Genomic DNA, 23,262 nt, shown 5'->3' on the forward strand with positions numbered 1-23,262 from the left:
CCAGAGACAGAAGTTGCATCAACTAAGCGCTGTTTAAATAAATGATTTGACTTGACCAACCGAGCAAAAAATATTGCCATGGGAATGGAATTTCTTGTGTTGACTGGATTCTATACTAAGTTCTCTTATAACTTAAATAATGGAGTCCAACCTGATTTTATTAATAGAAAATATTAAAAATTGTTTAAAGAATTTGTAAAAATTGTTAAAGAACTGTAAAAATTGTGACGTTTATTAGTTTACAAAGCTCCTCAAAATTTCCTTTTGTTATCTTTTTCTGAAGGGTTGGATTTTCAGACCTAACAAAATGCTATTTTACTAAGTACCACTGCTCTTGGATTATATTATGAAGGTAGGTAGTCTATTATTATCATTGACACTATATTGTACCACATGTAGAAATCAAATCTATGGTGTCTATAATATCTGGTGAACCTACAGATTAGATATACACGGAATAGAAACAACAAAAAACATTGCACAACACTAAACCATAATTTTTATTAACAAAATGACTCATGACTAATGCATGTTTACAGTATCTAAAAAGCTATAAATTACTTCTTTGTTTCAACATCAGGATTATCTTGGCTAGGAGCTGTCTTTTCACTCTTTTCACTTGTTGAATCGTCAACGACTGCCTTGTCAGAGTGATCTTCAGTTACGCTGTCATTTTTACCAACAGTAGTTGAATTTTCTTCATTGCTGGACTCGGCAGACAACTGTTCTGCCATTTCTGCATACTTCTCTGCTCTGTACTCTTTTTTCGCTTCATCCAACAACACGTTGTGAAGAAGACTTCTGTTATTTGACAGATCTGTTGTTAATGGAGGAAACGGGTTACCTAGAAGAATAAAAATATTTATACAGCAACTTCAAATATCTTAAGGCTGTGATTTTTGCATTTAATATCCATGAATAACAGGATTAGCATGATTGATTCAATGTAATTAATGGATTTGATTGAAAAATCAGACTGTTGAACAATACAGCAGTGGCGGCTAGCCCATAAGGACTCTCGGACGACGCCCTCCCAACAATTTATGTATTGTTGTACATTTTAATATTATTCAGTTAAATTTAATTAAAACTACTTTAATGAGTACTTTAAACAACATGCAACATAAATATATCAAATAATTGGATAATTAAATTCAGTAAAGACTAATTTTTGATCGTCGCTTGATTAGTAAGGACGGCAGCCAGACCGCCCCAATCCCAATACATGTAGTCTTATGGCAGAACAACCGAACAGCGCTGAGGGTGCCATGACGTTATTCCAATGCTTTCAGCCGCTACTGCAATACTAATAAGTAGTACATTTCAGTTATGCACAACCTATTAACAGTGGTAATTAGGTTAGTTTATTCGAGTAAAGTACTTCAAAGCCTGACTACCTCCTACAGCTTCGCGTCTACTATCAATACAAGTTTTACAAGGTTAAGTAATCGATAAGACTAGTATACCTGTGTCTTACAGTGATTTTTGGATTTTAAGGCACAAGGGTTGTTCATAAATAGCCGAATATAATTCTGTGAATTAAGGGGTCAATCCCTGTTAAAATCTATCGTCAGTTGACATATGTCATCATCATCACCATCATTTATTGATTTTTCCCTCAAGGGGTACATAAAAAAAATACATTTCCAAAATCAATTTGCATGAAAAAAAAAACAAAGGTTGGTACATTAGTTTAGTAGTTTAGTGGTACATTAGTTTAGTGGTAGTAGTTTAGTTTAGTAGTAAATAAATAATTATATAAATATTAACATGCAATAAATAATTCAATAAATCTATATAAATAAAATTACAGTTTTGTCTGTATATTGCTTAGAATCATGCAGTTTTTGGTTATTTTAACGTTTCATAGCCTAAGAAAGCCGAAACGAGTCTTATCTCAATTTTTGTCTGTATGTCTGTCTGTCCATTCTGTGACTCCGTCTGTAACGCCAAAATGCCATTTTACGCGGCCTACTCCTAGAAAACTAGAGTACCGATCAAGTTTCTAATCATTTTTCTGTATATTTACTGAATTGGTGAGAGTGTCTTTGGCTATAAAAACATGGCCTCGCTTCTTTGAAAACAAAATAACAAACCACCAAAAACCCAATTTTGTTCGATTTTTGTCAAATTTTCTCCCAATGTTTACTATTACATTTTATGAAATAACGATCAGCTGTTTGGATTAGTTCTCACTTCTAGCTCTCACTGACTGATATGTTTACATTCAAAGTTGTTTACAAATACCGCAACCATTTCCGATCAAGTTTTGTCAACACATCCAAACCAAGTGAGATTAAAAACGTTGTGCCTTCCTTTACAGGTTTAATTAATCGCAAATGCAACGATTGTTCTTGAGTTTTGATAACCGGGGAAAATACCGTGAAGCAGTGTTGTATTAGTGCAAGGAAACTTACATTTTTTTTTAATCATCATCACCAATAGCTTACAAAAAAGGTTTCCACTCATTGACGGCGCCTTAAGGACAGTTGTGTTAAGTGCAAAGTAAAAAATCACAACTGCAGTGGGTGATCGTGGATGTTGCTGCGATCTTGGAAGATCTTTCTGATTTTGCTGTGATCGTACCGTAACAGAGGTTTAACTTAACAGATGTAGCTAAACTCGCTTATCCAATGTGTCACTTTTGGTTTCTACTTACTTACATTTCGACAACGATATCGGTACTTTTCCTACTTAGGAAATAAAACTACAAACGTACAAAACACCAGATTTGTGCGTTTTTGTCACATTTCCTCCAAATGTTTGCTAGATATATGTACCGATTATCGTTTAGAGATTACGTAATCTTTTAAATAAGAAACCTTTGTTTGGATAAAGGTGGTTTCTTCAAACTGTCATTAATATGTTAACATCTTTTCTTAAATGTAAACGTTGGTTTTTGATACTGCTACTTTTCTTTAGAACCGGTGGTAGCAGTAAGAATCATTTTTACATACAAACACATCACTATTTTCAATATTTATTTATAAACACTGCACCTTATTGCTTATTAAATTTAATTGATGTCTTACTGTATACATTTTAGCGTTTTCTGTCTGGACTCCAAAATGTTGTGTGGACTCAATTCTGTATTTGTGTGTGTATGTCTATTGGTAACGCATTAATGTCCTTATTTTTCGTGGAAAAGACAAGAGAACCATTGTTAATAAAAATTTCAACCCGAATAAAGTGTGCAGTAGTGAGGTTGAGGTAGTGTTTTAACTACTAACCAGTGTGAAAAGCAACTTTCAATTACAGGCCTACCTTAGGGCTATGCCTCATAGATCTATACTGTAAAGCAATTCCTTTTATCGTTAGATATAAAATATGGACTAACACGATCGGATGACATTTAATTGCGAAGCATTCGTTTTGGCTTTGAAACTGTCAGATATTGTATTTGAAAAGGTTTATATGTATTCCTAAACAATTATAGTTTTGCCATCATATCTGGAAAAATGCACACTAAATATGCAAACCAACTCCTGTTCTGAATATAAGGTTTTAACTTACTACAAGATTCCCGTACGTAGAACGGGCAAACAGCTAGTAACCAATAAATATCTAATAAATAAATACTGTATGAACATACAATACCAGTAGAAGAACAATACCATAAATATTTACACTGATAGCTGAGCCAACATTCAAAATTAGTTATATTCAAAAACGCATTAAAAGAAAGAGATCCGCATTGATTTTTTTCAAAAAAATGTCTGGTTGACATATGTAATCAAGTGTATTAACATAGCCTAATAACTTTCGAAAGTGAGGGAGTTAGAAGAAGGCTGTACACATTTGAACGTCAAGTTGTCCATCAATTTTGAACCAGATAGTGACAAAATTTTGGCTTGTGGTTGCAGATCAGCGGGTCAATATGAAAGGGGTCATCAAATCGATAGGGAATGTCTATAAAATTACTGTGGACAACAATAAATCATGGGTTTCTTCAACACGCCTAATCAAGAGCAAAACTTGTTTAAAAGTTAATTTATATGAGAATTATTGTGCCTACAAACACATCAAGCACATACATAAAACAATTCAAACAAATTGTTATTGGCTCCTGGGGACCCTAAAACTAAAAAGTTCAGTAGCCCAGTTACAGTAATAGTTAACTAAAGGGAAATTCACTGAACCTTCTAATCATATGTATGGTTTACACTTTTTACGCTTAAATAATTGTTGCTAACCTTTAAGTTCCAAAACAGATTTAGGGAAACCACCTTCTGGGTAAAATCCTGAAACTTTAAACATTCTTGTGTAAGCTATGTTGTAGTTTTCATAGCGTGGAGCCAGCACTTTGAATAGTTTGTGAACTACTCTCTTGTCTTCTATCCAATAGTCTGCTAACTCCATTGTCGGCTTGTGGGTGTCACCATGTCTGATAGCTTCAGAAATCAACTGCAACAATTGTACAGGTTCTAGTTTGTTCATTAACATGCAATTCTTAGAAATAAAATTTAAAAATCTGCCTTCTGGGAGAATAACCATAGAAGATAGGGACTACTGAAATTGGATAACTTACTTATATGATCGTTATAACAAGCTAGTTGGCAAATAAATACACTTTAGGAAATAAACCCTTGCTTAGTAATAAATACACCCGCCACAGCAAACCTGCAGACTAAGCGAATTTCCATTTACCTGGCTGGACTTCTAGTAAAATATTTCCTAAAAATTGTCATATTTATTTTCTACTAGTTGGCCCGACAGACGTCGTCCTGTCCTAATGTGGTTTTATGTCAAATGCTTGCTCAATTTCAAGATGAGCTTGTTCGCAAGGCCAGTGGCGTAACAGTATTTCCCCGGGCCCCCCCGCAAATATGTCTGTGGGCCCCCTACTACCCCTCCCATTCCCCACCACAGCACTATATACCACAACCATCACCACACCACAACTATCACATGACGTAGGTGACGGCAGGCAATAGGCATACGGCCTACACGATCAGACTGGCAGAGGATGGTCTCTAGCAATATCAAGTATTTACCTATTCTTCAACCACACGACCAGAGTCGTCCTTGAAACATATTTTATATTTTGTCACTGTCACAGTGATAATAAACTTGGGAGTTATGTCCGTGATTAATATATATGGGCTACTCCATTACTCCACCATTCACATTCATTACTAAACTCAACCAAGCTTCCAACTATAATTTGAGTCGGGACCACGAAAGTTTGCAGTTGAGGGAGTAGCATATTTACCATTTGACTTCAAATGAGCCAATGAGGGCAGTGCGGTGTTGCCAAATCGAATAATACCAGCTGTTTTAAAAATATTGTTTAGTATTTTAATTAGTGTCGTCAAAGGGTGATATGGCAACGTCGCACTAGTCTTGTCATGGCTGCCGCCAACTGCAAACTTTCGTGGTCCCAACTGTAACTGTTAGTGCTTCACTAAATTAGCCCAATTTAATGACATGCCACCTGATTGAGAAACTCTCGCGACATGCACTACTGACGAGTCACTCGCAATCCGCATGGAATGGATCTCCAAAATCAGGTGATCTACGGTCAGCTGAGTACACGTGAGCTTTTAGTGGGGGAGGGGGGAGCGCCGAGGGGCTGGCTCCGAGTGTGTGTCGCCACGGCGCGGCGGCAGGCCGGCAGGCAGGCACACAGCTCCTAGCGCTAGCATGAAGCTACACAACCACACTGACAATACACATCGTCGGGTGATCGTAGTGAGCGTTGGCGTTTCGTTAACAATATTGTTAATTAAAAGATAAAACTTTAGTAGATTTGGCAGAATAAAAGTATCTACCAACACATCGTTTTTTTATTTATAATTTGTCAGGAGAGAAAAACATTTGTGAACAAAGGATCGGTTTTACGGACGGTTTTATGAGAAAAGGGTATCTTAACCTCGCGGGCCCCTAAACCTCGCGGGCCCCTAAACCTCGCGGGCCCCCCCGCACCGCGGGGTCTGCGGGGGCGGCTGTTACGCCACTGCGCAAGGCTCAATCACGTCCTGGTTGAAGTTTGTTCGCTACGCTCACTAACCTTTTGGTTGCAAATTAGCTCTTGTTATAAATTTAAAAAAATAATAGTGCTGCACCCTGTCGGTAAACCTATTAACTTTTTTAATGCTATCGAACATCACAGAATGAAATTGTTTAGTTGAACCAGATGTTAAGATTTTTTAATTCCATTTAAATATGAGTACTCATAAGGTTAACATGGGAAACTTCAGAGCCACTGGGGCGGAGCCCTTTTGACGGATCTGCACCAAACTTCACACAAACCATCCTTGAATAATACCTGAAAGTTTCATTACAATCTGTCGAGCGGTTTCGGAGTCCGACAAACAAACAAACATAGGCCTACATTGCTATAGGATATAGTATATGGTCCTATAGATTAAAATAACATTAATGTTAGTGAGTACTTAGGTTTGCTGCTACAGAGAACATATTGAGGTGTGTTTTTTTTATTGCAAAGTTTTTATCATCTTAAGTTATGTCTTATGTCCTATGACAAAAAAAGTAAAACTCTTGATAGGCTAGTGGCTAGCCTATCTGACTCCATTGTAGTACTGAACTAGCTGTGTGCCCGTTCTACGCACGGGTATCTTATAGTAGTCAGTTGAAACCTTCTTATATTAAGATTAAGAACAGCAGTTAGTTTTTCATATTTGCAGATATGCTGGCAAAACTATTATATATAAACCTTCGCAAAAACAGTATCTGACAGTTCAAGCCAAAATAAATGCTTCGCAATTAAATGTCACCCGGATCGTTATGGTCCATATGTCCAACGATTAAACTAAAAAATGTTTTATAGATCCATGAAGCGTAGCCCTAAAGTAGGCCTATAATTGAAAGTTACTTTCCACATCGGTTAACTTAAACGTATTTAAAGTACTACCTCAACCTCACCATTTAACACTTTATTCCGGTTGACATTTTCAGTATCAAAGGTGCTCTTGTCCATTCCGTGAAACACTGAGAAATAAGGACATTAATGCGTTACCAACAGACATACACACAACAATCCAAAAAAGGCCACGAACTATTGATACATAAACAATATAAAGGCGTAAACAATTCATGATGGTTTGCCCAACAAATGTTTTACTCAAATAGGTTATCATTTTCTTAGCATACCGGGTAAGCTAAGATTTGGAATCCAGACAGAAAAAGCAAAACTTATAGCCTACAGAGTTAAGACATCACTTAAATTGAATACGGACAGCTCTAATAAATAAGGTGCAACACCAACGATAACTAATTTGTAAACTACAGTGATGTGTTGGTACTTACGTAAAAATGATTCTAGCAGCTACCAACGGTTCTAAGGAAAAGAACCAGTACCTACGTTTAAGAACCTACCTAAGAACTATAGTACATCCAACCAATTAAATACATTAATATCTAGTCCCGAGGTTATTGATCTCTTGCTTTTGGATTTTCTCGTAAAAAGTTATAGCGTAAACTTATCGGTGTCAGTTTGAAAAAAAAAATAACCTTACCCAAACAACTTTTTGTTATTTAATAGATTACGCATTCTCTAAACAATGATTAGTATATCTATTAACATTAGAAGGAAATGTGACAAAAATCACACAATGTTGGGGTTTTGGTCATTTGTAATTATATTTCTTAACTATGGAAAAGTACCAGTATCAAGGATCGTCGTCAAAAAGGTTGTTATGAATAAATATGTAGGCTTACGTACCCAAGATATGAGCTATGGGCCTATTGGCTGTATGGTCCAGCGATTGCATCACACGGTGAGTAGAAACAGAAAGTGACACATTGGAAAAGCGAGTTTAGCACTTCCTCTGTTAAACCTCTGTTACAATCACCCACTGCACTTGTGATTTTTTACTTTACACTTTACACAACCGCCATTGAAGCGCCGTCAATGAGTGGAAACCTTTTTTGTAAGCTATTGGCGACGATCATTTCAGTGTCCAGCCCTATACAACACTGATTCAAGGTATTCTTTCTGGTTGTCAAAACTCAAGAAACATTTTATACTCAGAGAATTTCTGGTTCCGATTTGGACGATGTCTAGTTATTTAATTTCATTTACGGTTACACTATTAGACTATATTATTGCACTTGCGATTAATTAAATCCGTTATGTAAGAAAAACTTGTTTATTCTCACTTGGTTGGGATTTGCTTTCAAAACGTGATTCGAAAAAACACCTGTCCGCAGACAAGAACTCCATACACATAACACAAGACACAAAGCAAACATAGATCTACCCCAACATAGACTCTCTAAATTCAGCAATACACCACAATACACTGGCTCAAAATTCTACAACTTGCTACCACAACAATTTAAACATCTACACAACAATAAAACATTTGTCCAACACTTAAAAAAATACCTCACCAATAGACCATATTACAACATAAACGAGTACATAGAGGAACATTCTTACACACACATACGCCAGCTCACTTCGTGAATAGGATATACAGAAAAATCCCGTCCAGACGGAAGAACTATGACGATTCCCCGATCTACGGATTGTGGTGAAGACATCGAAGGTAAAAAAAAGGTAAAAAGAAATGGTTGCGGTATTTGTAAACAAACATATCATTGACAGCTAGAAAAAATAATCTTGATCCGAACAGCTGTTCGTTATTTCATAGACGATTATGTGATAAAAATAGAACGAAAATTTGACCAAAATCGCACAAAACTGCATTTTTGAACGTCCATAATTTTATTTACAAAGTAGTGAGGCTATATTTAAATCACTAAAGACACTCTCGCCAATCCAGTGAATACATTAAAATGACTTGGATCTTGATAGGTACTCTGGTTTTCACGGAGAAGATTGCGTAAAGTGCCATCTTGAGTGTTACAGACAAAGGGAAAGACAGACAGACAGAAATAGAGATAAGACTCGTTTCTGCTTCTTTAATGTATAAAACGTAAAAATAACCTAAAAGTATATAATTCTGAGCAAAGTACAGACAAAACTCTAATTTTATTTATATAGATCATCAGTATTTTCAATCAAATCTATGATTACGTTTAGGGCCTACACTACTTTCTATATTCATCATAGAATGTCTTCATTCATAGAGTATTTAATGTAGGCCTAAACAAAGTAACACAAAATATGTGGAGTCATATAATTTAATATAGCCTACGCTACCAAAGATCTGCAAAATCCTTACCCGTTCTGCATATCCTCTAGCTTCATCTGCCTTAGTGTATTTCAGCTCTATCCTTTCATACTTAAATAACCCAGTTAAAATCTTCCTTAAAATTTCATGTCTTCCTTCTGGTCCTTTGATATTCTTTAACCTTCTGTATCCAGGGCTTATGTTAATTTTTAACTGGGACACAAGCTTTGAAACATCTGCCTGAGGCATAGCTAGTCCTATCTCTGAAAATTTTAAAGATAATCAATATAAATATGACACTTTTAGACTAAAACAAAGGTGTGAAAATAATTTCACTAAAGACTACCCTAGTTCCAATATTTTGTTTAAACATTAAGACGACATCACATAACCTAAAACGGGTTAACGGTTAACTAACATAACCTAAAAAAAAAAAAAACACAGAAAGAAAGAGAGAAGGAAAGAAGTCAGCTGTTAGCACTTTTTTGTTTTAACATCCTATTGCCACAGCGAGCGTTTCAGGGCAGGAATTGGACTAGCCTACTGCGCATGCGCAAACCGTAAAATTGAGCTGATTTTAAATGAACGACTCTCACACAATTTAAGCAAAAGAGTTGTTTACTGTTCTGTCGTTCTGTCATCTCATCTGTCTGCCGGCTGCCCCTGCCGTGCCCCATAGCGATTGTAGTTTTCAAAGTCTTAAAGTGTTTAAGCTGTGTTTTTTTTTTAATAATTTGAGGTTTTATCGAAGTATCGTATGTTTTGAAGTCGGATTTAAAAGTATAAAAGAGTGTTTATTGTTATGCGTTCTACCGTGCCAGCCCCGTGCACCCTTGTAAGTTAGTTTTTATACTGTAGACTTTAAAAGTGTTTGTTGTGTTTTGTTCCAAGTGTTGTCCAAATAAAACAATGGGTACAGTTTCTTAACTGGGCTACACTAATATCGATTGAAACTATCGATTCGATTAGTAAACTGCGATTTTTTCACCATCAACAAGTTTGGTTGGTTAGGTTAGGTTATGATAGATTAATTTTATAATAGATATTATATTTTAAAATATCGATTATTAATCAATATTTCAATTCGATAGTTCCAATCGATATTAGCGTAGCCCAGTTAAGAAACTGTACCCCTGTAGCGGTCACACAGTTAGGACATGGTTAGGACTACCGACATTTCCCATAAACATTGCAAAAGGACGAATCTTATAATTATATAAGAACTGTCTAGGCTGTGTGGTTAAAGGCACTTACAAAATAAGTTACCAAGCGGTGTAACTTTCATATTAGAAACCGTTGGGTGAGATGTTTAAAGGCTAAGTTTAATCTTAAGGTTGACACATTTAAACCTATAGCCTGTAAACCATTAAGTTAACTGTTTGGAAAAAAGTCTATGCCGTAGACTAAATATGGTCCTTAAGCCAATTAAATGTGTAGGCTAACTAACTAACATTAAAATAACTTAGGCCTTGGCTAGGCTTTGCATTACCCTGGCGTAGGGCAAGGCTAGGTTCCGCTATCAATAGACAGGCCTAGGGTGTACACTATAGTACCCTAGTAGGTTACTATATTATATTGGATCTCCCATTCTTTGGCAGACTTTAAATTCCGTTAAATAACAGAAAAGGCATGGGGAATGGCTGTTTAACGGACAGAAAAATAAAATTTCGATATTCGAAAAGAAATTTTCTATAATAATGAATGTTCCCTTTAACAGGAAAGTACCCATTCTTTACATTATACTTATTTATTTATTTATTCATATCAACGGATACACCATTTACAAAATAGGCCTATGTGTTTTAAGCACATGAGCAGAATGAAAAGATAACAAAAAAATAACAAGATAAGTTACATAATGACCATGAAACAAAGCAGCATTGCAACAAAAATAATAACAAGAAAACAACAATGTGACAAAAATTACAGATAATAACATTAACAAAGTATTGTACAGATAATAACAACAACAACAAAAAAATTATATTAATTTGGACTTCAGAAAAAGCATAGGCCTATAGATTTTGAAAGTAACAACAACAAATATCTCCTCAAGATTTAACAAAATATAAACTATGATGACATTAAGTTCTACGTGAAAAAATAACAACAAACAACAATAAATCTATGAATTGAATAACAAGAATGAAAGAGATTTAGGAAAAACAAACAAACATCATCTACAAAACAGGCATATCAAAGAGAATGTTGGAGCATTTTCTTCTGAAGGAAGACAACTGTTCGTTGAAGAAGTCAACTTGTGATCCGACTTTGTTTCCAAGACGCTGCAATCTGGCCAATCCACAATAATTGAGAGAGTAGTTAGTTGGTAAGTACAAGTGAGCAAATGTATCCGAAGATCGTGTTCCTCTCAGTATAAGGAAATTAATTCCCTCCTGTAGCTCGGTAGAATCGATCTCACTACGGACCAGTTTAAACTAAAAAAGGATGTCGTGCAGCTTTCTTCTGAGATGGAGAGGTTGGACGTTGAAGCGCTCCTGAAGCGCTATACTTAGCCTTTATAAAGGCTACTCATACACACATATAGGCTCTAACTTAACAACTTAGAATGCTGTAACCTTTTGAAAGAGGCATTTCCTCGCGCTGTTGTAATAGTCAGAATATTAAAACATCGTTTGTTTAATTTAAATGGCGGTTTGTTTGAAATTATTTAGAGTAACATGGCCATAAGAAACATGCTATTTGAAACTCCAACGACAGAAAAATATACGTTAAGTTTAAAAACGATTAAATTGTAGGCTAGTTATTTGTAGCGCCCAAAAACCGTTGTGCCGTTACCTACTTTTAGGAACAAACAATCTGCCCTCTACTTAGTGATGTAAAAATCATTATACAGGTTGTTATGGTCATATTATTATAAAGATCAAAATAACTAGGCCTACAATTTTTTCTTCAGTTGGGGTAATTTTGATGAAACAATACATTTACAGTCTTCATTTTATGCTAGAATGTCCTACTATAAACATTGTAGGCTATTAAGAACTGCAGTAAAGTCCTTTAGAGAGCCTGCAATATCAGTACCTTCAATAGGCCTATATATTGGGTGAAATATCAGTTCGTTATACAAATCGTACTTTATATTATTCCCTGCGATATAAATTCTGATTTTTGTTTTGAGTATTAAAGGTATCGTGATATGAATATTTAAAGACATAGAGTCTTTTCAAATAGACTTTCACACTGTGCTGTGGTGGTTAAACAAGGTTAGTTCAGTTTGGTTTAGTTTATGTTAATAAAAACCAGGTAACACATAAATAAATACAAATTGTTCCAATAGCATCATCATTGGGTTGGGTTAGTGTTGTACAGTTTTCTATCAAAACTGATTGTCAAAAGCGCCAAATTATACCTAGTCGTGTCTTTTTTTTATGAGTAACTTAGCTTATAGAAAAAAGCTAAAAATTTTGTTAATGATACCTTGTTTGTTTATAAACTTATAGGCCTACCACTTTCAAAAGAACCTGTGCAGAACCATCGCTGTCTCGCGCACGTTGGGGTGAAGGGTCATGGTGGGTAAGGGCCTGGAGCAGTGGTGGGGATAAGTCGTTGGGGCGAGGTGTCTTTCCCCACCACTCTAACTTTCCGCAGGGCCGGATTTCCCAATAGGCCCAGTAGGCCCGGGCCTATGGGCGCAAGGTCCCAGAGGGCGCACGGCCGAGGGTATTTTTTTTATACTAGGCTATCTAAAAATAAAAAAATAGTCATAGTTGACAAAAAAACTCCAAAGCATTGTGATTCTGAAGTTTATAGGAAGAAATAATGGTTAGGAACTTGAAACTATTTTTCAGAATTACGCATCAATTTTGTTACGAAATTGGTAACGAACACTGGTTGTACGGGAGTAGGCTGTAGGGATGTTGACGTTGACGAGCGCCCAAGGGGTACGCATCGTATTGCCACTGCACTGCCACTATGCTGGCTGGGGCTAGGCACTACTGATTAGGGGTGCATGCGTGCTAGACATGGTTACCACCCTCTCCTCACAAAACAAAAGTTATTAACTAATCTTTTTGATTAGTTTACAACAATCTGCTGGATCAAGTTAAAATACAGCATATAATAAGTTGTGTTGAATATTAGGCCCCTAAAACAACGATGAATTACCATTAAAATTAACAAAAAAATATTAATCTCAGTTTGCATTAGATTTTAGAAAATTTCAATACCCCCCTAAGCACCATTAATTTGCTGTCATTTTCTTCTCAGACCTAAGGATCGATACGGTTGGCCGGAATATTGCTCTGTTTTGTTTTGGAAATATAATCAGGATGCAGTACGACCAATAGATTAAATATAACTCAAGTCGACTTCTTATCACATTGTTAATTCAAAATTTGTTCTGTCTAGTTCACGTTGGTGACACTGGACCTTAGTTTTGACGTAATTTTGTTTCTATTATTTTAGGGTTAGTTCTATAATGTGTGATGTGTGTTTTAATTTCTTGTAATATAAACAGGAGACCACCTATTGTTGATAAGTAGATCGTTTTATTTTGGATAAACTTGGTTTAAAACACAGATAAAACATACTCCTTAAATAACAAGAATTGTTTTCAGCTAATCCAAAATGATGACAAATCTACTAAAGGAGTAGGTTTAATCTATGGTATCACGTACAGTATGGAGTTCATGTTTTTTTTTCGCCTGCAATTGGAATCAATGGCCATGTTTTTTGGAGGAATGCTCGGTGGGTTGAGTTGTTTTGTTTCAGTCCCACGGCCACTGGCCACAAACGTGAGCATTTGTTAAAAGCATAAAATTGCTAAAATTGTTTAAGACGGCATTTTGTTAAGGCTAAACAAGTCAATTCTAAAAAAGAACTTGCAATGATTCCAACGAGGAGTGGTATTCAAGCAATTAACTTATGCCTATGGGTATGATATAGTTTTTAATAAAGGTTTGAAGGAAAGTAACTGTGACCAGACTAGGGGGCGGAAAATTATTTGGGCCTAGGGGCGCAAAAATGCTAAATCCGGCCCTGACTTTCCTGCTGTCCTGCATGCACGACTCAAACAGGTGCGTGGTTTTTTTGTATGTGGTAGGCCTATAACATAACCTAAACGCCGCAATGGTCTGTAAAAGATTGGCGGGTGGTCCTCTTTTTAAAAAGACCCATAGGCTAACGGATTAATAAGCAGGCCTATTTCTTAATGGTTGGTGGTTAATGGTTTATGGTTCTTCATATTTTATATAAATTTGAAGCTATTAATTGTCATTAGGCCTATTAATTTATAGAAACTGAAAATTTGATAGGATAGTATAATACATTAAAGTTTCTCTGCAGAACTTTACCCCATAACATTGCTGTTGCAGTGCAATGTAATTTTCAGAATCAGTCTTCTTCGCTTTGTATTAAGGCTAAGTAAAATTGATATTCCTCGCTGCATATTAGGGAACATTATTACCATGTTTAATAGCCATGATAAGGTACAGTAGACTCCCTCTTATTCGGACACCTTTTAACCTGACATCGGTTAAACCAGACAACACTCGGTGGAAATTACATCTCTTTAACCGGGCAATTTTTATCAGCACATCGGTTTAACCGGACTAGGTCGGCAGGAAGTTGGAGGTAAGCGTTACTGAAACGACTGTTCTTGTGTTAAGGATATGAGAACAGTGATTACTAGTCTAAATAAAATGCTCTACTACATTTTAGTCAAATACTGTATATACAGTATGCATTTAAATGGTCAGTTTTAATGAGTTTGTGGGACGTCAGTTTAACCAGAAAACCCATTATCCGGACTAACCTCGGTCCCGAGAGTCTGGATAAGAGGGAGTCTATTGTACTGTATATTTTACTATGTTATAGTGACACGAATAAAAAGATAACAGCCAAAACTTCATGCAATAACCCCACAGTACCACATTCAATATGTTTACTAGTGTGAACTACGCTGTAGGCTTCACATTGAATGTGTTGCCCAAGTTTATTAAATTAAAGCTAAAACACAGTTTTTTGTTACAGAGTCATTGATTGAGGGGCTGGTGAACTCATTGAAGACTTAAAAATGTTTTGTTATTAGTGTGAGGTGTGATAGTACAGACTGTTGTGATTACCACTGTTTATGATTTACTTTATAGCCTATGTTTTAAAATAAATGTTCTACATAAACTATTAAAATTGAATGATCATTTACAATGCCACTATTTCCAGCTGTAATAATTTTTTATACTTCTTTTAATTATTTTTTACTTTGTTTCTAAACATAAGTTCTGATGTAGTCAATATTTGCATAATATGCACTTTCAAAAATATAAAATAGTAAACACAACAGCTTTTTATATACCATTGTTATTATTTATTGGTGTTTTTGTATTGCAATCAGACATCAAATTCGAGAAAAACTAAAAATTTGTTAACTCACTTGTATATACCGTATAACGTAGTGATGGGAGAATCGATTTCAAAAGAATCGATGAATCGATTCTTTAACGAGGATCGATTAATCGATTCATGTGCTTATGAATCGAGTCTTTGAAATAGTCTGCATTTCTCCATCTTACGATATTTTAGAAATTATAAAAATTACTGGGCTTAATATAAAATTGGGTGGATACAACTATAATAAAAAATAGACAAAAGTTTCCTAAAATATAATAGTTGTCAGTACATATAAAAAGTAGAAATATAATTATATTTCCAATGAGTTACTTCTTAGTTGTAAATACACATTGATGTTTTTATAATACAAACTTACATAATTTCAAATAGTTAAAAGTTAAGAAATAGTTCAATTATTATTCATAACTGAAAATACGAAAGTTCACTTAACACAGTTCGTGATTTAAAAAATAAATATAATAACTTTCACAATATTATATTTTCCAAAATCTTGCACCTAACCAACAAATCTGTGTGTGTGTGTGTACCTAGCCACTGAGATAGACTGACTAGTAGTAGAGTGAAAATTTAAAAACGTACGTTTTCAGGAAAAGCACTTTGCAAATTTTTTTCCTCTTTTTTCAAAACTTTTATTATTTTTTTTATTTCATTAACATTTGAAGTTTCATAAAATGTCCATGGTAACGCAATATCTTTGGTAGTTTCTTTTTAAAAGAGCATCTTTAGTGGAAAAACACAAAATCCTGTCACGACCATAACGGACGTTTAAATGAATATTAAAAATAGTTAATATTATTTTTATAACTATGTTTTGCTATAAACTAATTTACTTTTATGACCATTATACAATAAAAAGTTCACTGAGCTTTTGGTATTTTTTGTCTTTCTAGAAAAAAATAAAAAAACTCAAAAAATTGAAAAAAGCCAATAAAATCTTTTTAAGTTTGTATAACTCCGAAAAAACTTACCTGAGACCCGAAAAATTGTTATGTTTGTATAGAGGTGTACTTCTTTTGTGTATAAAACATTGAAATATGACGATATTTTAATTTTTGAAATTTTTATGATAGAAATCATAAACGTGATGGTCAGGGACAAGCGGTACGGTCGTGAATTTTCTGGAATAATCTAAATCTTTCTAAACAATCCTTTAATTATCCTGTTAGTTATAATAAAAATATGTGTTTCAATTGAACTAAACTGTTCAATTTACAATTATATTAAAGTTATTGTCACGACCAAACACACTATAATCCATAAGGCTGGATTGGTCGTGAAAAAACCCGCGATGGTCGTGAAACTTTGGTCGTGAAATTACGTGTTATTTGGCTCTGTTCTGCTGGGAGCCCTGCACCTCATGTTCGAGGATACAAAGTGGACTTCTAGGTTAATCTAGCAATTGAAATATCTTATAAGCAAAAATTAACACCATGTCTACTTCATCGAATGACTACGTACGGTCATGGACACACCAAAATTACAAAAAACACAATCTTTCCTTTATTAATCTTGTAATTCCTCCTTTCAACTCGAAACGACCGGCACTACAATCCTGACGTACACCCCGAACTAGTCTCTAAAACCAACTGACTCCATCGACGCCAGGCTTGCCACTGTCGTGCTCCAAAGTTGAAAATTTTTCCCAAATGGTCGTGACGCCAAATCTAGGGACAGACTTATTTTGTCATGGTAGTCAGTTTGTAATGACAATAAAATTATAATATGCTCCTTTTTTGTAAGTTTAATAACCATTGATGACATAAAAATATGGCTTTACATATTTCGGCATGAATAATTTGTTTAAAAACAGCGTGAAAGTTGGAAAATGTACCCTAGGGACACGTCATGGTCGTGAATTTCGAGACTTTAAAAATACGAAAAAAATACCTAGAACCTATTTAAAACCAAATAAATGTGTGTAACATGTTGCCCCCGTCCCAAAAAATATTAAAACACACAATAATAAACTACAAATCAATTTATCTACGAAGTAAAAGGCCAGGGACATGAAAACGTACGTTTTTAAATTTTCACTCAGTAGTGATAAATATCATAGGCATGCATCGACCTGCAGAGAAATGGAATTAAGTGCAGGAAGCTAACAAATAAGAATCGATTCACGCAAACGATTATTTCATTGATTCTTAAAATAATTGAATCGAAAGAATCGATTCTTTTTTTCACTCGATTATCGCATCACTAGTATAACGTTTAATACAACATGAAAAATAATAGGATTTCCTGGAATTTTCCAAAATGTTTTTGATCATTCTCAACATCCCAGGCAATTTCCTTGAATATACTCAGATCATATTACTCAACAAAAATATTCTAAGAAAATTTTTATATAGCCTAGAAATCTTGAGAACATTCTCAGAATATTCTGGAAAAGTACTCTGGAATATTCATGGTATATTTTGAACATATTGAGTTTAAATTATTAATTTTGTCAAGTACCACAAAATAACTTGAAAAATAAAATAAAAAACTATGTTTTAGGGTAAAAAATGGGAAAACTCAATTTTTAGTCCATTCCCATAGTCAGTATTAAAGTACATAAATGCAATGGATGATGGGGGTGACAGAGATGACTGACTCAAGTCGTCAATCGTCACGGAGGTAGCTAACCATAGCTAACAGCAAAAAGCAGAACTGAAACTGAACTAAACTAGTAAGTTATGACTCATGAGTCGACTCGTTGAAGACCAAGTACAACTGAATTGGTTCTTTCTGGCGCATGCGCAGTAGGCTAGTCCAATTCCTGCCCTGAAACGCTCGCATTGCCACATTAGTCATAGTGAAGTATTTTTTCTCCATGAAACTTTTACATATGAGTTTCTTGTGGCTTCCAGATCTTCTTGAGGCATTGATTATGGTATTTATAGTCTATGTTACTTAGACATATTTGATTTATAGTGCTGAGATTCTGAGAAAAGTTTGTAGCTTATTGATAGTTGCAGACTGGAACCAGCTGTCCTTGATCATTGGGCTTTCAATAAAATGGTCCTGACTAATAAAAGAGCTGGTTTTGGTCTTAGTAACAAAGCTACACATATCATTAAAACATTCTACACTCATTCTTCACTCATTTGGATAAAATATGCACATAAGGTGGCGGCCCCATCTCAATTGTAATATTAATATATTAAAATGGAAAACTAATTTTCATATCCATACAAAAATTGCAAAAAAGTGCTTGTAAAAGCCACGTTAACATTCTCAGACTTGACAAACTTTATTTCGCATATTCTTATGAAGTGAATTGAATTGGTTTATCATCTAGAAAATGTGCATTGTACCATTGACTATATAGCACTAGTCTATATAATCTATAACACTAGTGTTATATAGTTAATGATTGTACATACAATAACAGTATGTACAATTTTGATAGTCACAAAAATACACATAGGACATAGGACATAGGCAGGCGTAGTGTAAGTCTGATATTTAGATCCATTCAACAAAAATACTCTACTTAAACTCCAACTCCACTCTCCCTATATATTTTTTTAAAGGTAAAATCTATATTGAATATTACCATAGATAAAACATACTTCCTTAGTTGGTTAGTCTATGATATTACCCACCGTAGATTAAACTTGCTTCTTGTATTACACGTTATATCCCTTTTTCAAATTATGCTTATTTCACTAACAATAGCTATTTTTTAACACCAAACACCATCATGTTCTACCGGAGCTCTGGTGGATTAGTAGAGTAGAGGAGTGGTTCACTCAAATCCTACCTGCATGGAGAAGTCAGATTGTGCCAAGTGTATTGCGCACTGTTTCCCCAGTGGTGTAGTTCGGAGGTCCACAGGGCTCAACACTTGGCCCCTATCTATTCCTGACACTTTTGTATGAACGACTTAGGCTGGGAGATACACACTACTATTTGCAGATTATGCTAACCCTCCTGGACCGGGAGTAGATCCTATGTTCGTGGTCGCCTGTTCTGAACATCTCTTCCTAGGACTAGGCTATGGACTGGTTCCTCATAAATAACTTGAAGCTCAACAGGGACAAAACACACTTAAAGGCTCATATGCACAACCTGAACAGATCGCCTCCGTCTCCTGACATCCCTATCAACTCTTGGACTCTTAAGTTACAGTGGGGCCCTCATTTCAATTCTGTCTGCGTGAGATTAAGCCGATTAAGCAGAGTAATGTTCCAGGCACAAACTCTTCACACCGTCTTATCAAAACTAAAATGTTTGTTTATTGAAGGAGTTTGATTTTTTTAAATGTTTGACGTTGTCTATCCGGCCCAGGCTGGTCAAAGAGGAAGAGGAGGTAATTAGGTTATTAACCAAATAACTGTTTAATCAATGGTTCTACTTATTTACGGTACTAGCCAAATGCTAGGGTATTTGAATTTCAGTAATGGATCTTGAAGGGACGATTTCCCTCCTCGGTAGTAAAGAAAAATACCCATTTAGCCCTGTCTTCTTATTTTTACGCTGAGGCATCTTCTGTAAAATCAACAGAATATGGTGACGGTGTTTATTCACTTTGATGGTTTCGGTTTATTTTGGATCAGGTAACATAAACCAGATCTTATGAAAATGTACATGTATTTGCATATCCAGCATACACTTCACACATCAAACATAGGTATGTATAATTGTTAGGTGTTCTTCTGATGTAATTTAATTGTTAAAATCCAAGGACTTGCGTATATTTTAAATAATTCGTATACACGCAAACTGTACCTATTCTACATATTCAAATCAAGTGTAAATACTGTATTATAATTCTGAATGTTGATTTAAGGTATTGCCATGGTAAACCATCATTAATTAAAAACCCCTCGTATTACAGACTTTGCTTAGTTCAGAAAGCCATTCTTCGGCAGATTTTAAAAATCGTATGCAACGAAGTTAGGAATAACACAATGTAACTTAATTACATGTTATCTCCCAGCTTCTGAGTCTTGTGATCATAAAAAACAATGAATGTTAATGTGTTAGTACACTACTGTTGTAAAAAACTTTAGTGCCAAAATCAAATCTGGAAACTTTTGAGCACATAATTTCAAAATATATTGCAGGTTTGGAAGTACTATCTTTTTTTACCAGCATCTGATACAGTTGTTGAAAAAAATAGGTGTAGATTAAACAAGCCATTTACCTAAGTGTACACTTTAATGAAATCAGATTAAATTACAATTCCATACACTATTACCATTCAATGAAAATATAGAAATGTCTAACTTACATCATACATACACATAATAAGCTACATACAATAAACATTGATAGGATGAGGTTTGTGCAGGTAGTGAGATCATGAAGGCAATGGGTATCTTTCATTCTGAAATACATATAACATGGACAGAAGCAGTTAGTTTCTTTAATTACTTTTAAAAATTTCAAGACTGATATTACAAAACACAGGTTCTGCTGGGAACAGATATAAACTATGTGGTAGCATTGCAGATGGCCCAGGTTTGCACTGTCATAACAAAATATATTGCTATTGGTTTAGTTTTAGATGGCAAGTTTCAGTTACTACCTTTAAAATGAATGCTTAAACATAATGAGCAAAAAAAAAATGAAACATGAAAAATTCACTTGATCACAACAGTTTGGATGTCAGACACATTTGTTCTTTTCAGCTGGTCCTAGGCAAGAAAATCTGAAATAAATCTAAGAGATCGTTGTACCAAGTTGTTATTGTTGATGAAAAGGCCACAGTTGGGACTATTCCAATTTTTGTTACGAATGGCCTTTGATGGAGTCCCTTGTCAATAAATGCAAGTTGATAAACCACTTCGATTTGCAACATTCTTTTTTGTTAATGGTGCAAATCTCAGTAACAATTCACAAGAGTATCTTGGTTATAAGTATAATCATAGACAAAAAGAATTAAATATAGAGTGTCAGCTGTGCTGCGGTTACCATAGGTTCTGGCGCACACCGCTGGGAGTGCCGTGTAGTTACGTAGCACTAATGCCGTAACTACAGCGGTGTGCGCCAGAACCTATGGTAACCGCAGCACAGCTGAGGGTCTATATTTAATTATTTTTGTCTATAGTATAATTTACGGTTTCATAAGGTGTTTGAATTAAGTTTATTCTAATTTTTGCAATTATGATATTCGAACATAAAATGCATACGTAACTATTTATAATCCTAGTGGAAGCTTTGACAAAAGATCAATAAATCCATAAAATCAGCCCAAACACTCAAACATAATATCCAAAAGTGTAGAATAGGAGCAGCTATTGGCAAGATAGTATTGAATCACAATAATCATATTGTAACATTCCTTCCTAAAATCAAAACTACTAAATAAAGAAAAAAAAAATAAGAAAATAAATTAATACCTTAAGTTTTTTATATTGTACACAGTTTCAAAACTAAATTTTTACTTAACAGTTAATACCTTCTAAAATTGAATAATTCCTTATAAAACGTATACAAAAGTCTACTAATATAATAAAAGGAAACTACAGCTATAAGCCAACAATCAGAATGAATATTCATTATAATAAATTGACAGTTTATTAAAAAATATGTAGGCCTTTAATTCTGTACAAAAGTAGGCCTTGTTGAACAAAATAAGGAACTCAAGTAGTTCTCTTGGTTGATTTTAATATTTTTTAATTTTCAATCATTAACACAATACTGCATACGATTTGATCTATCGCAATAAAGAAAATAAAACTGCTCAAACTAATAAAAAACACAGATCCAAAAGTCCATACCATTCGGTAAAAATGTATTGTAAAACATTAAAAAGTCTAACCGTTAATGGAATCACTTTGTATCTAATACTAGATGTGATCCGATAAATGCAAAGGGTTAGGAGTCTATCCACAATTACGGTCAATATAAGACAAGTTACCTACGTTTATCACTTTTATGTTATCTGCTTAAAAATCCTATAAAAATCGCCTCGATTAAGACAGGCAAGATTCTAGATGTATAAACACAAATGTGGACAGTTCAGTTGTAGCTAAACTCTCGTTGGTGACACCCCAACCCACAGTTGAGGTGAACAGGTTAGGCCTGAGGCAGTCGGAGTTCGGAGTTCGTCCATCGATACGAACACATTACAGCGTCTTGGTCCGCTCTAGCAGGTCGTCTACGAATTTCTGCAACATAACAACATCACTTATAACGACTGAACAATATCGCTTATATACGAGATAGAGTTTATTGGAAAATGTGATTCCAGCGACAAACAGCAACTTCTACGGTGAAATTAAATGTTTATTTGTCACACAGAATTCACAGTATACATGTACGATTTTATTACAACTAAATATATTATATTATACATTTTGATTTCTTTTTAGTAATTAAAAAAAAAAAGGGACAATAGATACATCCTCTTTTAATTGACTCACAATGGGACCAGCCATGGGTTGGATAACCTAAAAGGTCTGTTAAAATGGGAACAATGGAATTATGTTTTGTAAAATACAGTATAAATAAAAGTATTATTGATATAAGGTTGAAAATCTCAGCTCCATTTACATATGCTTAGTTATGCAATTTTTTCTCACGACATGTACTGTACTCAAGCAATGATGAAAGTATGCAAAAGTGAACGTTTTAATGACACAACTGTATCAATTTACTGTACTGTAGAGTGTAGAAAGACAATTTATCATACTAAATACTGTGAAAGTGCTAAATCAAGGGTTTGCACACCTCTAATACAGTAGAAACCTTTAAATCCGAATTTCAATGACATTTTTGGCATATTGACTTCCAAACTTTTCTCAGAGAGAACCCCCAGTGTCACTCTTTTCTTTAACCGTGGAGGAGAGCTATCCTC

The 23,262-nt window shown here is 34.7% G+C and overlaps 2 protein-coding genes across 3 annotated transcripts in view; both read right to left on the minus strand.

Moving 5' to 3' along the window:
• Positions 1–472: 472 nt before the first annotated feature.
• LOC128986306 (39S ribosomal protein L17, mitochondrial) lies at positions 473–9,511 on the minus strand. The gene is made up of 3 exons (XM_054406601.1): positions 9,153–9,511; positions 4,194–4,404; positions 473–844 (listed from the first exon to the last, which is right to left on the minus strand). The coding sequence occupies exons 1-3, from the start codon at positions 9,348–9,350 to the stop codon at positions 558–560; spliced, it is 696 nt and encodes a 231-aa protein (XP_054262576.1). The 5' UTR covers positions 9,351–9,511; the 3' UTR covers positions 473–557.
• An 11,088-nt stretch (positions 9,512–20,599) lies between these two features.
• LOC128987462 (protein phosphatase 1 regulatory subunit 14C) overlaps positions 20,600–23,262 on the minus strand; it is a 57,185-nt gene continuing 54,522 nt past the window's right edge. For both annotated transcript variants that reach the window (XM_054408317.1, XM_054408318.1), the window contains exon 5: positions 20,600–22,573. In XM_054408317.1, coding sequence (XP_054264292.1) covers positions 22,532–22,573 — 42 coding nt within the window. In that variant the 3' untranslated portion in view covers positions 20,600–22,531. The remainder of the gene's footprint in view (positions 22,574–23,262) is intronic.

Source organism: Macrosteles quadrilineatus, unplaced genomic scaffold (assembly GCF_028750875.1).
Source record: "Macrosteles quadrilineatus isolate MER2022 unplaced genomic scaffold, UCM_ALF_1.0 Scaffold_2__2_contigs__length_208266976, whole genome shotgun sequence".
NCBI lineage: Eukaryota > Metazoa > Arthropoda > Insecta > Hemiptera > Cicadellidae > Macrosteles > Macrosteles quadrilineatus.